At 41.2% G+C, this 15,679-nt stretch overlaps 1 protein-coding gene and 1 pseudogene across 1 annotated transcript; both read right to left on the bottom strand.

Moving 5' to 3' along the window:
- Positions 1-2,660: 2,660 nt before the first annotated feature.
- LOC147424692 (UDP-glycosyltransferase 85A7 pseudogene) lies at positions 2,661-4,947 on the bottom strand (annotated as a pseudogene).
- Positions 3,863-5,907, bottom strand: LOC147424691 (uncharacterized). The gene is made up of 2 exons (XM_086500146.1): positions 5,310-5,907; positions 3,863-4,982 (listed from the first exon to the last, which is right to left on the bottom strand). Exons 1-2 carry the CDS (start codon positions 5,869-5,871, stop codon positions 4,969-4,971), a joined length of 576 nt encoding a protein of 191 aa, XP_086356272.1. The 5' UTR covers positions 5,872-5,907; the 3' UTR covers positions 3,863-4,968.
- Between the last annotated feature and the right edge of the window lie 9,772 nt (positions 5,908-15,679).

Here is a 15,679-nt window from a genome sequence, read left to right as displayed (position 1 = left end):
AATGAGAGAGAGAGAGAGAGAGAGTGTGTGTGTGTGTGTATGTGTATATGTGTGTGTGTTTGTGTGGACACGAGTATATCCCCCTCTCTTGCTTGTCCACCGCCCCCCCCCTCCCTCCCTCCCTCTCTCTCTCTCTCTCTCTCTCGTATTATTTAATTATATCATTTGGACATGTGTCCTCTTTTTTCTCTTTGAGAGAACGAACTTAATTATTTATTTTTATGCATCTTGGACCCCTTTAAAGCCTATCTAATAGGATTCAAGCACATCATGAGGGCCACATATGTGGAGGATTTTGACATGTGTCTTTTATGCTTCTTAAGTCATTGTTTTGAATTGAACACTTCAAGCACTTAGTCAATTAAGCATGGAAACCGTTTATGCCTCTTGAGAGTTTATCTTTGAATTGAACACTTCAAGAACCCTAGTCATTTAAGCATGAGACTCACCTCAAGCTTGGTCAAGGTTCCCACAAACACTTTAAGAACTTTAGTTAGCAAGCCGAGAAGCACCTCATGCTTAGATAGGATTCCCACCTCAAGGTCATACCTAGTTTGCCTAAGGTAAAAGGACTTTTTAACACTAACTTTTGGAGGTCTTTAATGAAGCTAACCCTAAGGTATTTTAAGCTCCATTAGATGCACATTGCTCTTTGATAGACTACCTCCTTTTGGACCCCTATTGAAATGTAACCATCTCTCCTCTTGGTCCCTTGTTGAGGTAAATCTAGAAGCACTTATTGCACATTGCTCTTTGGTAGACGGTCCTTTTGGACCCTATTGAAATGCAACCATTTCTCCTTTTGGTCCCCTGTTGAGATAGGTTTAGAAGCACATATCTATAACCTAACTCTTGTTCCTTTTTTATCTTTCCATATTAAATGATCAATTTAATATGAGAAAATCATTTGATAAAGTTAGATATTATATTTTATGACACTCACAATGTTTCTACGAAACCAATATCATTTGTATAGATTGTCAACAAATAGCTTAGCTAACTCTAGAGTTTTAATGGTGGACTTGGTCTGAATAAACTTACAAAGTTTAATTAACATATCACCACCACCCATACTGAGTCATGACCTCGGACAATGATTGGTAGACCATTAATAAATCCATACTCTTCCATTTACCATTGGGAATCTCCAAAGGATGTAAGAGATCTCCTCCCTTTAGACACTCTCCTTTATTAACTTGGCATTGTTAGCAATGCAAGAAATAAACTTGAATATATCCATGTAAACTTGGCTTGTAAAATGATCATCTTACGAGTGCATAAGTTCTCATTATGCCTAGGTGCCTTGCACTAGGGCTATCAAAACATTCATAAAGAATTTGGTGCCGAATATCTGCGTCTTTACTCTCCCCTGCTGGAGTAGTATGAAAAAATTCTTCCACCTTTGTAGCTCGTCATCAAAAGAGGAGAATCGGGTGTGGAGGAAATAGATACACTACCAACATTGGACTGAGAAGAATCCATCTTATTGATATGGCTCCACACTTTGGATTACCCATCATCATGCGTAACCCTTCAGAGATTCCAAAAACTCATTTTGAAGTCCCGTAAAGAGAAGAGAGTTGATCTCGAGCATGCAAGTAAGAGCATCGGCTACCACATTGTATAATCTCTTATGATAGCAGAGCTTTACGTCATACTCCAGAAGAATTTCGTCCACTTGGCTTTTTGACCCTTCAAATCAATGTGTTGTGTAAACCATTTTATACTTTCATGGTCAAGTACAATTTCAAATTGAGCACCATACAAATAATGTCGCTATGTCTTCAGAGCAATACTATTTTATACAACTTGCATTCATATGCATAATAATTCTACTTTGCCATATCGACTTTCTTGTCTTCTTAGAGAAGAACTCTCCCAATAGCTTGATTATTGGCATCTATTTCAAGCACAAACGGTTTCATTGAGTTGACAATGGCTAAAATGGGTGTGGTAGCTAGAATGACTTTAAGTGTATTAAAACTTTGTTGTTGAGCTCCTCCTTAATGAATTTTTTTGCCCTTGGCTTTCAATTAGTCCTTCATAGGACTAACAACAATATGAACATAGTTTTAAACAAACCTTCGATAAAAATGTGTGACGCCCAAAAAAATGTGAATCTCTTCCAAATTTCTTGGAGAAGGCCAATTTTGGATGGCATCTACTTTGAATTGATCCATATGTAATCCTGTAGTAGAGATTACATGCCCCCAATAATGAGTTTCTTCTTTCAAAAAATCGCACTTGGTTTTCTTAGCATATAATTTTTGTTCCTCTAGCGGATCAAATACTTGCCTCAAATGTTATATGTACTCGATTTCAGATGCACTGTACACTAAATTGTCATCAAGAAAAATGATGAAAAACTTGCTGAGATCTGATTTCAAACTATTGTCCATGAGTGTCATGAAAGTAATTGGTGCATTGATTAAACCAAAAGGCATAACCAAAAACGCATAATATCCAAACATTATTCAAAAAGCTGTCTTAGGTATATCTGTTATACCCTGATCGTAAATATGTTGTAGTAAAAATACGGACAAGGGTGAGTTTATCAAACAACTCATCTACTCGTGGTACGGATAGTTACTTTTAATGGTAACTATATTCAAACTATAATAATCTACGCACATGTACATAAATTTTTTTCACCAACAAAATGGGAGATGCCCAAGGTGAAGAGCTTGGTTGAATAAACCCTCTATTAAAAAAGTCAGCAAGATGACATTTCATCTCAGTAGCTTCAGAATGACTCATTCGATAAGGCAATTTACTAATGGGTTTAGTATTTATAACCACGTCTATGTTGTGCTGCACAAAACACGTCGGTGGTAACCCAAGAGGTAAATCTTGAGGAAAACATCTTTTCACTTGTAATGGGGTACTAGGGGTCTACGACAGATTGAGACATTTCACCAACTTATAGTTAATAAAATTGTGAGATGCATCGTCATCTGCCAGCATTCTCACCTTGTGACCTTTAATAGACCCATGCATTCGCACAAGCTCGTGTGAACCAAAAATCAATATAAAACACTCATGTACTGCTTCCGTGTGTGTTACTTCTACCTTAGAATAGTGAGAAAAGGATGCTAGAAGAAGCAATTGCACCATCTGCACAATTTTCTCTTTATTTGGGCATAAGATTTCCCCTTGGACAATTCTTTTTGCCATGCTCGCTTTCCAAGCAATCAAAAAGTAGCTTGTCTTTTTTGTTTTTGTTCTTTGTCAAACTCCTGAATTGACAGATGGCGTCCCCTTGGCTTGTAGTCCCCTGGCCACCGCAAAGTTTCTCTTATTATGATTGTGGAGCTTCAATTATTATGATTGTGGTATAGAGCTTCAATTAAGGAAAATCTGCCCTGTAAAGACTCCCCTACACACACGCGCGCGCGCTGCGTTCTCTCTCTCCGTCTCTGCTTTCCTGCGCAGACTGCTCGCCGCCATCGTTGAGTTTTTGGAGGTTTTCCTTCACACTTAGGGTCAGAAAACCCTTCAAAAATTTGGGTTCTCAACTCATCGTTGGTACGAGGGGAGTCAAGCCATTGCTTTTGATTTTGAGCTTTGCATCGGATAAGCGACTTCAGGGTGCAGCGTTTTTAGCTTTTCTTGTCTTACTAAGTTCCTTTTGTCGTTTTACTTGTGTCAAACGTGTTAGTGTTTTCCATACAATGCATAACATCATGAGCTTCTGCTCGAGAGGCACCGCATACCTAGCTAGGTATGATTGGGGGTAGAGGACCACCGACCCCCCACCTGGCCGGCGGTCCCTTGGGGCACGTACCTAGCTAGGTATGCAGTGCCTCCCTCGCAGAAGCTCATGATGTTGAGGTAAGTCACAATGTGGGAATTACTGTGAGAATTTGTCCAAAACTTCTTGTGAATTTGCAACATACATTACATGATTAACCTTGGGCAAGATCGAGCTCCACAGAGAGTTTTCATTTGTCTTCCTACTTCTCGAAAGAGCAGCATTGAGTAGTGGATGCCACTCACCCTACTTGCTATATCAAAGCTTTCTTGACTTAATCAATGAGGGTGTTATCCATGGCACTACTTTGAGGGCTTCGAGCAGAGTGCTCTCATATCATCATATAACTTTTGCAAGTTGCTAAAAGACTATCCTCCTTGTTGGGTAGTCTTCTCAATAATGTGCATGATCTCTTGCGCTTTGCTTCTAGCTTTATGACCCTCTTCCCCCTGCAACAATGCTTTCACTCCAACCTCCACAAGGCTTCTGTCTAAGCCACCGGTCTCCGTGCGCCCCAGCTCCAATCCTGCCCCCCACACGTTGCAAAGGTAGTGACAGTTCAACCTCTGTTCCGCATGGCGCGGGCAGCATAGAAGAGGAACACCTGCCCACAAGCTCTCCAGTGTTGAATTCCAGCCACAATGAGATATAAAGCCTCCAACCGCTTTGTGTGCTAGCACCCTTACTTGGGGAGCCCAGCTTATAATCATTCCTTTGCCCCTTGTCCGCTCAAGGAAGCCTTCCGGGAGCACTTGAGGCAGCTCTTCCATTGTAACTGCATCCTCTCTTATGACCCATAAGAAGGGACTCCCGCTTGCCTCTAGCCCAACAGCAAGCTCTTGTATCTCCTCTACAGACAACTTTGCAATACTACCGAATGCAACGTAGATGACGGATGACTCTGCTTGCAAGTCGAGCCATGATAGGCATTCTGTCTGGGCATTATCTTCCGTCTTCGTCTGGGTGCGTAAGGGGCCAATCGCATGGCTGGAAATTCCATGAGCTTCAAATGACTTAAATGCATCAGGCTCAAGCTCCAACAGGGAATTGATCAGAACTCTCTCGCTAGACTTCACACATGAAGCCAGCTCCTCCTGAAAGAATTGTACATATTGATTTGATGAGTCCGCAAATCGCAGCTCTTGCGGTACAAGCTCAGATGAGAATGGTGGAAGGCCTGTAATATGAGTTAGCATCAAAGGGGTCCCGCTCTTCCACTAGGTGGGGGATCCTATCCACATTGCAAAAGATGACATCAGCTAGTGATAAAAACTAAACTCAATCTTCATGACAGAAAATTCGTTGCCTGTATAATATTCCTCGAAGGAGAACGGAGAAATTACTATGCAAAGGACAAATGGATGACAGAAATTCATGGGCATTCGATATCTGATGACTTGCCTATAGTCATGTAACATGTTTATGAATGCTACAACTTTTATACAGCTTTCACAACAATAACTAAGTATGACGTGATTCAGCATGAGGAGCATCAGACCAATCAAAGACAAGCTCAATACCCTGGAATAGCCCAAAAAAGACAGAGCAAAATAGAAACCTTTCTCAGGGAAGATGCCATCAGAGTAGAGGACCTCAAGATTGAAGACCATAAGTAGTCCCATGGCATTGGATGTCCATAATTCAATTCGAGGGATGCCGGCACGCTGGGTAACCTCAAGTGTCCAAGGGCTGAAGGAGTCGCCGATGAGGCATGTAGGTGGGTCACCCTGTTCTCGCAGCTCAATAATAAGATTAAACAAGTTCTCCTTCATGGAAGGGGTGACAGAGAAGTGTTTATCAATGTCGCCCGGTTCGAAGGCATCCTCGAGCACATAGATGAAAATTTTACCTCTACCACCATCACCACCGCCGCTACCGCTACCATCAAAAGTAGGAGCTGAGTTGCCTACCTCAATGCCATCACTTACAATGGTGGGACCTGTATTTTTTTCACAATGCTCGCCGGTGCAGCATGTGCTCGTCGTAGATAGAGTGTCTCCCCTTAGATCTGGGCTAGGGAGAACAAGACTATTCCGCTCTTTGAGCCTGGCATAGGAGGAGGAGAAGTAGATGAAGCTTACCTTGAAGCCAAGGGCGGCGAGCGATTCCGAGAGGAGCATGGCCGGGACGACAGGGCCTTGCCCACTGGATGCAACGACCAAGGCGTGCTGTGTTTTGGTACAATGCTTTTCTGAATTTATAGAGCTACAAAAGACTAGATCTGCCTTGCAGACCAAGAACGAGAGCTCTGCCTTTCACACTTTAAAGACATGAATGAAATCCTTGCCCATCTCTCACGTGAACTCACTCTCTAAATAGTGGTTGTCTAAAGACTCATTTTCATTCTCCTCTATGATGAAACCCTTGGAAAGCTCTTTGTAGCCTATTAAAGATTTATTCATATTAGAGGGATTAGATTCCTCATTCAAAGCCCATTTTTCATCGGTTGAAGATCTTGCCCTACCCTTTGGTCCACACCTTTCATGTAAAGGGTTCTCCACTGGAATAGGCATCCTTGGACCAACAACCTTGGTTGCATGGCCATGAAATATTCCTCTGCCACGTGCCTTTAAGTCATCAAATCCCACAAGATGCACACAAAAACCTTGATCCATGACACATGAAAGCTCCAAATCAACCATGCTCCATGTCACTACCTCATTAAACATTAAACAGCTCAAGTTTTGGTGGTTGATGTCCTTTTTAAGAGCTAGGGTTTCTATCATCTTGACCCCTCCTACTTCAGTCTCTATGTCCATTCTCGTCATCACTACTGGCATAACCATTGTATTTGTACCTACAACCATCATACTTTATGTGAGTCCTTCAATCACCACATCCTTGTGGCGATGATCCCTTTATGTTCATCCTTTCTTTCATGGTTTCTTTGGGGATAGAAATGGAGAGAGCTTTTGAAGGGAGCTTTCAAAGGAGCTCTTCTAATCCTTTCACTGGAGTAGTGTTTGCAAAGAAAAAGCTTTCCATGCCCTTGTTAGAGAGGGCTTTTTGCTAGTCTTGGGAGACCATGGGAGGATACAATGCGGTTACATGCAAAGATTTAAGTTGAAAAGCATACGATGTGGATACTTCCTTGACAGGTAAGATTGATCCTACGTGGAACAACCCATCGTTGCGTTGTACAAGACCGTTTTAGGCCAACCAAGTAACTTTTCATCCATTACAATTTACAAAGTGCATGAGAAATGCCAAGCTAACTGCAACTTACAGACTGTAATGCCCATTAATATCGTCACCACCTTATATGAACGCCTCCACTATCTCCTTACTACGGCTTGGTAGTTGTTAGCTATCCTCTTTGTATAGAATCTCTTTGCATCACCAAGTCGTTCATATGCATGTTGTTGTGTCACCATGCAATGTCTCATAATAACTATTGTCCATTGGAAGCAAAAACACCAATTGGTTGCAGGGTTTATTTGCAATAATATCACATTAACTTGCTAGACTAATTCCCATGGTTCATTTATGGCCAATTTAGGCATTGACACGGGGTTTTGAAAGAGTGGTGTACCCCTGATTCCATTCTCAATCTCTCTAGCAATAGTAGTTGGGCCTGGCGCTTGGCCTTGTTGTCCCCAACGAGCAAGTTTTTCTGTGTGAAGGGATCGGGTAGATTGACAATGGGTGCAATGAGCTCAGGGTGAGATTAGCTCAAGGTGGTTTGAAACTTGGAACAACCATAGCTACACACACATGAGAGAGAGAGACAGAGAGAGAGAGAGAGAGAGATAGAATCTCACACTCAAATTTCAATAATGTACAAAAATAGAATACCTTTACAACATATATGTTATCACTCATATACAAAAGGAGGGGCTCATGTACAAAAGGTTTCATAGCCAATATCCGGCAGCTCACATCTCCATGCGGATTTCAAAATGGCTACACATATATGTATTATGTGTCACATCAAAACTTGCACTAGGTGTGGAAGGAGTTCCCATGCCCACCTTTCATTCCTCCCCCTTGGGCATGTAATACATAATGAAGACCCAATTATCCACACAAGATGACACTATCCACTAAGGATGACAAGAACTATCCACACAGGATGATAATAATACCTCCCCTTGAACTAGAGAAAGTAGAAACAGATCTTCAAAGTACATTTGTAACAAAACAAACTTCCCCTTTTTCATCTGCTTCTTCCTCTTCGATTACATGAACATTCCTTTCATTGGCTTCGTGCCTTTATTGTTGTTGTTGTTATTGCTATTACCTTGATCCTTTGAATAACACCTAGAAGGAGGATGCCCCTTCTTACCGCAATTGCTACAGAATTTATTGATATAGCAATCCTTAGCTATATGTCCCTTAGCACTTTCAAACGTTGGAAGATGATGTAAAATCTATGGACGATTCACCTCCCTTTGCCACAAAAGCTCCGTTTGTCGGTGTAAATGAAATTTTTTGTTTCTTTTCCTCTGCTTGAAGCGAGCTTACCACATCTTGAAGTGCTGGAGTTGGCTCCTTTTCTTCAAGAATAATGACTATATGGTCTTAATTGGAAGGAAGTGCACTAAGGAGGACTACAACTTTGTCGTCTTCTTCTACTTTGCATTGGATGTAGGTCAATTGTGTAGTCATGCTTTTAAGCCTATTGACCAAACTGGCTATGTCTTCCATTTGTAAAGTTTCCTTTTCAAGCTAACTTTACTTCGTTTTGATTTAGCTCCAAATTCTCCTCTAGAACTTGCTAGGCCTCGTATGCATGTGTGCACTCATCTATAAAATGTACATAATTATCATGAAGTGCAGTAATTATGATACCAAGTGCGTAACCATCTTTTTATTGATTGAGTGCAGTAAAAGCCCTGGTTTGTGTGCCTTTGTGATCATTGAGAGATGTTTTTACTAAGACGCATAATGTTTTCTTCATTAAGTATCCCCTTAGCTTAGTTTTCTAGGTATGGAAACGCTCCCCATTAAATTTTATGATTCCCTTCTCTTCCATGGTGTAAGCACTCGTAAAAAATGCCAGGGACTTGGTCTTATCGATAGAGAGAGACTCTCTCTAAGGAAGTGTCTTGCTCAATTTTACAAAAAATAGTGCAGGTGCGAGCTTAATGGTTTCGATTGTAAAGTCACTCTTCATGAATAAAAAATCATGAAATTGCTCTTCACAAGAAAATAGTGCCCTTATGTGGCTTTGGTGCTTTTACCTTACTTAATGTTTTGAATGTTTTAAGTCTTTGAAAGTCACTTTAGAATTTAGCTTTGAAGGAGCACCTATCTTTGGAGAAGCCTCTATGGAAGAGGACAAGCACCTTTGCTCTTTGGATCTCGGCTTTGGAGCTTGTAGCACGCGGGGAAAACCTCCCTTTGGGGTGACAATGCCTTAGACCTTAGTGAGGTGGGAACAAGGGTTTAGTTTAATGTGTGATATGTGAAGGTTAAAGAAAAATAAAGCCTGCGAGATTCTGACGATTGCCGAAGGCAAGCAAAAATCATCGGAATTCTTGGAGATGAAAACCTGATTGCCCCCTTCCTTCTATTGTGTGATGCTCTCCTTGCTTGCTCCGTTTGCTTTGCTTGCACAGCGCGATAGATCACGGTGCGATAACACAGTGTGTGCATGTTTATTCTCCAAGCTTTGAAACTTGCCTCACGAATCTTGCTCCAATTTGTGCTGCCTAATCTGCTGTGATGCCGAGATGCTTCAAGTCCCCCCTCGACCGATTTTGACGCTATCACTTTCTTCTTGCGTAATTACTTCAAGCCTTCAAGGCTTCCCAATTCAACCCGCAGATCTCGAACTTCTTGCTCTTGATTCAGCTACCGGCCTTGCTTAGTTCTCCCTACTCACAAGCTCTACCAATGTTGGTTCACTATCCGCTACCTTTATGCAAATGCTTCCCAGGATTCCCTTGATTCCAAGGATTGTTGCACATGCGAGTAGGGGAGGGGAGATGCCGAGGTTGCCTCCTCTACTCTGATACCACTTGAAGGGACCGGGTGGATCGACGATGGGTGCAATGAGCTCAGGGTGAGATTAGCTCAAGGTGGTTTGAAAATGTCTTTTGTTTCCCTTGCCACAACGAGCCAACTCGCATGCTTTGTTTCAACAAGGTTTGCAATCGGAATGTATGATAGATCATCCACTTCCTACAATATATTATTATCATGGGATTGCATTCAAGCACTAAAATACAGGACTATATCAAAAAATTGCTTGGCAATATATACCCTAACGAAGTGTTTTCTCTAGCGAGGGTATCGTACATGCCACCAACTTAGCCAACAATCCACTTGCGACAAGTTACAGTCAAATACTTTTCCAAAAGCCAACCAAGCTTGTATACAAGCTGGTTGCCTCTTCCTTGGTCCTTCCACATCGCCACAATTCACACATACGCTTGTGCTCATCTTGGAAATTCTTATGCACGTATTGCATGGTGTGAATGTGCAATCTTTGCTCCCAATGAAAGAAGCATGAGTGTTCTTTTCCTTCCATAACATTATCAGGTCCTCCATTGAATACAGTTCAAATAGCTTTTTTTTTCTCTAACCTCATCTACCATGAGTCCTCTAAATCAGTCGGATGGTGTTCACTATCCAGCGGCATCGAATTCATCATTTCCCAGAATATGATATACGCATGTGTGTCTTTTTCCTTCATCTTGCAGATGACCATTGTTTGCATTTCTGGAATCCTACAAAGTTTAATCATTAAACAATGCTACAAATGAGCAAAGAAAAAGTAGGAAGTTGTGGAGCTAGCCTTATGCATGATCGTAGATATGTGCTACCATTGTTGTCCACCCGAGCAAAGCAAGCCCGGCTTAATCATTGTTTAATCATTAAACAATGCTACAAATGAGCAAAGAAAAAGTAGGAAGTTGTGGAGCTAGCCTTATGCATGATCGTAGATATGTGCTACCATTGTTGTCCACCCGAGCAAAGCAAGCCCGGCTTCTTCACAAGTCCCCACTCTTGTCTTGTCGCATTCTATTTACTAGCTCGACACCAGATCTAGGGCCATTGATACACATTTTGAACACATGATATTTTTTGTTATGGCCTGTGGATTTCCCTGGAAATAGCATACTGTGGAAAAACTTAGAACCACAATTGTTTTTTAACGGAATCACTTGGGACTCCAAACCGAGTCTAATCCGTGTAGTAGTTTCTTCTCTCATCGAGTGTTAAACTTGACATTAATATTACGTACATGCATGCCATCCAAAAGGAAGTGAAAAAGGTACGGAGACAAGATAATAAAAGAACACCTTTGAGTATGGATCAATGGTCGCATCTCCTCCAATATAGAGAGGAGCTCATTGCTCCTTAGTTGCTCCCCATTTTCTTGAAGTACCGCTCCTATCACCATTTGCTTCGCAAGATTCAATTGCAAATGCCTAGGTGCAATTATTGGTTATTCAGACACCACACGAGACACAAGTTCTCTCATTTGTTGAATTGCGGACCGCAAAACTCCCTTTGCAACGGGGTGGTTATGGTTACCAATGTGGATGAACAACCAAGTCTAGTTGTAGTTAGGGAGAAATTATTGGACAACACAAGAACACTCTAGAAGTAGAATTGGACTCTGACCATAGTGGAAGCATCATCGTGTTCTATTTCCGGAGCTCAACATACCAATTGACAAAATTGAAGTCAGCAACCAAGAAGTCTCATTTGGTCATCCGCTCATTGCATTGATTGAGCACACCCAGCTTTTTTTTGCAGACAAGATGTCCGCCATATTTACTCCTCTGACCATAGTGGAAGCATCAATGTGGATGAACAACCAAGTCTAGTTGTAGTTAGGGAGAAATTATTGGACAACACAAGAACACTCTAGAAGTAGAATTGGACTCTGACCATAGTGGAAGCATCATCGTGTTCTATTTCCGGAGCTCAACATACCAATTGACAAAATTGAAGTCAGCAACCAAGAAGTCTCATTTGGTCATCCGCTCATTGCATTGATTGAGCACACCCAGCTTTTTTTTGCAGACAAGATGTCCGCCATATTTACTCCTCTTGATTAAAGTTGGATACCTCATTCTAGAATGAACAAACTTGACCCAAGAATGGCCATCATACTTATGCTCCATCCCCAACATTTTGGGGACACCATCTGGCACAGTTTCCAACTCATAAATGCAATCTCCATTGTACACATGGGGAACTTGACCTACTTTTTCATTAATCAAACACCTAGAAATCATTCAACTCAACTTGGGGTCCTTATGGCTATTTAGCACAATGTACTCTAGTGTACTGTATGTTTTTCCTACCTGGTTTGAACCTGAAGATGTTTTGTTGTGTTTCTTTTCTTCTTCTATCCAAATATCTTGCGTTAATTCGTGGAAAACTGAAAATATTTTCTAAAGTTTCTTGGTTGAGTTTACAACCAAAAAAAATTCTTTTTCTTCATTGGAGTTGTCAGATAACTCCAATATTGAAACATTTGATCTTGAGGACATACCCTCACCCATATTTGTGATGACCAACATAAACTTTGTGGGACAAGGTTGAATCCAATATAAATTGAAATTGATCACCTAATGTCACAATCTCTCACCTGAATTGGATGAATGTTTCCATTTGGAGCAGAAATGGTGGCAAACATCTCATTGTTACTACAACCCCCATAATCTCTACAATTGACCATGGAAAATCTTGCAGGGAAACCAAGTAATAAAAGTTCATTGCTAATAGTATTCAAGAACAGACTCACCTTGCATGACGAGACTGAAGCCATCGCTGGAAGAATCTATTAGAGCTTACAAGCTATCCAAATATATTTAAGTTCACACCCAAACCTATATTTATAGACAATCACTATTTGCCCAACTATCTCTCTCCCCCCTCTATATCCCTCCACATCTCTTTCTCGCTCTCTATCTATCTCTATTCTCTCTCCCTCCCATCCTCTCTCTCTCTCTCTCTCTCTCTCTCTCTCTCTCTCTCTCTCTCTCTCTCTCTCTCTCTCTCTCTCCTTTCTCTTTCCTCTCTCTCCATTCCTATGTCTCTATATATCTCCCTCTATTCTCCTCTCTCTTCCCTCAATCTATCTCTCTCCCTCTCTTCACTCTCTCTCTCGCTCTCTCTCTCTCTCTCTCTCTCTATTTTCTTTCTCTCTTTCTCTATGCATCTCTTTCCATTCCTCTCCCTCTCTATATATCTCCCTGTGGTCCCCCCCCCCCCCCCTCTCTGTGTGTGTGTCTGTTTCCCCCATCTCTCTCTATTTCTCTCTCTGCCTATCTCTCTCCCTTTTTTCCTCTCTCTATCTGTATCTCTTACTATTCCTTTCTCTACCTCTCTATTCCATCACTCTTTAGAGCCCTCTCTCTCTCTCTTTGTAATTTTTCCAATGTAGAACTTCTTATCCAAGTGAAATATATATTAAAAAAACAAAATGTTAAGAGCACAAAAAAAATATTAAAAAGGAAAAATCTAACAAGAATACAATGATTGAGAGCATTTAATTGCGTTTGATTTCTTATAAATTATTACTTACCGTATTGTAATTAAGGTGATTCTATCTCATTCTCTCGTGCTCTATCTCTGGTCCTCTCTCTCTCTGACAAGGTGAATGAGAGAGAGAGAGAGAGAGAGAGAGAGAGAGAGAGAGAGAGAGAGAGAGATTGAACTAGGTTAATGTTTCATGAGTTTTTGTGGTAATGATTTGCATCAACTCTCGCTCCATATTCAACTTGGCGCTAACGCCCAATTTGAGAGAGAGAGAGAGAGAGAGAGAGAGAGAGATGATTGAGAGAGAGTGAAAGATATGATTGAGAGAGAGGTTGAAAGTGAAAGTGGTTAATCTACTAGCGTTTTTGTGGAAACATTTAATTGAGTCATCTCTCTCTATCTATTGAACGTGGCGTTAGCGCCCGCTTTGAGAGAGAGAAATGAACGAGATGATTGCCAAAGAGAGTTAGAGAGATGCTTGAGAGAGGAGGGCCTATAAATAGGAGCGAGTAAGTTTGTTTTTAATTTGCAAGGATTATTGATGGCATTGTAATTGAGATGAGCGCCATGTATCTCTCTCTCTCTCTCTCTCTCTCTCTCTCTCTCTCTCTCTCTCTCTCAAAGCGGTTTTTTGACCTAGTAGACAGCAGTCCACTCTTTTGATCATAACTTCTTCATCCGAACTCCGATTTGGGTGATCTATAGCCTCAATCGAAGAGCACGAAGTCCTCTACGCATTGATGTAAAGACAGAAATTTTCAGAGTTATGGAAGGCGTTTCTGTAGCAGCATTTCCGAAGTGAACAGGTTCAACAAAATTGATTCTCATCTCCTATTTTACATACAATGTCTTCCGGCACTCGCAAGGGTTCTTCTTCTTCAACAAGATCCACAACCATTGTGGAAAGTGATCCAAAATCTCCTAAGTGTGGAGATAGCAACACAACCCCCCAACCAACGACATCGGAAACCATGATCATGGCGTACTTGGTATCATTGCAAGAGACCGTAAACAAACAAGGCGAAGACTTACGAGCACTTGCAATGGAGAATGGCACACTAAGGGTACTTGTGGTTGAGAATGAAAATCTCAAGAGGACACTTGAGATGCAAACAACACGTTTGATGCAACTTGAAGAGGAAGTCAAGGAATGTAAACGCTCTCTTGTGGACTTGAATGCTTTGAAGGAGCGGATGAGCAAAGTAGAGCATGACCATGTATTGAAAGAGGAGAAATTTGACACTATGAGCCGGGATGTATGCGACATGAAAAATGTATGCACAAACAAGTCTTGGGCTGATGTATGTGGTAGCAATGTGGTTTCTAATTCCTCACTCATGCAAGCTATGGTTCAAACAAAGAATGTTGAGAATGTGGATGTGGAGGAGTTGAAAGAACGGGAGCGACGTTCCAAGAACATTGTTATTCGTGGAATTCGCGAAGAGAAGTCAGAGACACCTCCTTCTCTTGCCATTGTTATTGAAGATTTCTTCAAAACCCACTTTGGCATGTCCGGAGTTATGGTCTATGGAGCACATAGAGTGGGGAAGCAAGGAGCTCCTCGCTCGGGAGAACGGCCAATTGTATGCACCATGCCGGATGAGACCAAGCGAAAGATTATCCTTGATAATAGTTGGATCTATTTGAGGGATACAAAATGTTTTGTATGTGAAGATCGCACTATTAAGCAACAAAATATGCGTCGCAAGGCATATGAGGAAAAGAATAATAAAAACAAGGAGATCTCTCATGAAGAAAATGTGCCCAAGGAGGAGGCAAGTCTCTCAAGCAAATAGGGATGCGTGACCTATGAGACCGAGTTACAATTGAAAATATGCTTTTGGAATTGTAATGGATATCCATGGAATGCGGGGGTTGGCATTGATGAACTAACAAGCAAAGCCGATGTTGTACTTCTTGTTGAAACTTGGGAGCATGATACACAAAGGATTGACGGCTTGGAGGATTACAATGTACATTCATTGATGTGGTCAAAGAATCTCAAGCAACGAAGAGGACAAGGAGGGTTAGCATGTATGGTTAAGAAAGGATTGGAAGATTTTGTATCAATTGTGAAAGACGACAAGTACAAACGTTATGTATGGCTGAAAATTATGACACCAAAAAGAGTACCCATTTTTGTAGCCGGTTGCTACATTCCTCATCATGATTCTCCCTTTTATGCTTGCATGGATAGAGATCAACCATTTTCTGATTTGGAAGAGGACATTGCTTATTTCAAAGGTGAAGGTGATGTTATTGTATTTGGGGATATGAATGCTCGCACAAAAACATTGCAACATGATACTCAACAATTTGATATGCCATACATTTCAAGGGAGTTGGAGGAAGTTCACTTGTATGATCGTACTTCAATGGATGAGAAAGAGCCGGATCACTATGGAAAGTTACTTTTACACATGTGTAATAGCACGGGTATGCTCATTGCCAATGGTGTATCTTTGTGGAGTGGAACCAATGGAT

This window comes from Adiantum capillus-veneris, chromosome 25 (assembly GCF_014529385.1).
Source record: "Adiantum capillus-veneris isolate H3 chromosome 25, ASM1452938v2, whole genome shotgun sequence".
In the NCBI taxonomy this organism is placed as follows: domain Eukaryota; kingdom Viridiplantae; phylum Streptophyta; class Polypodiopsida; order Polypodiales; family Pteridaceae; genus Adiantum; species Adiantum capillus-veneris.
The sequence above is the reverse complement of the archived record's forward strand: the minus strand, read 5'-3'. Positions and strand labels throughout refer to the sequence as shown.

Excerpts from the sequence above, each read along its gene's own strand:
- LOC147424691 (XM_086500146.1), bottom strand. The coding sequence starts at position 5,871 with ATGCTCCTCTCGGAATCGCTCGCCGCCCTTGGCTTCAAGGTAAGCTTC.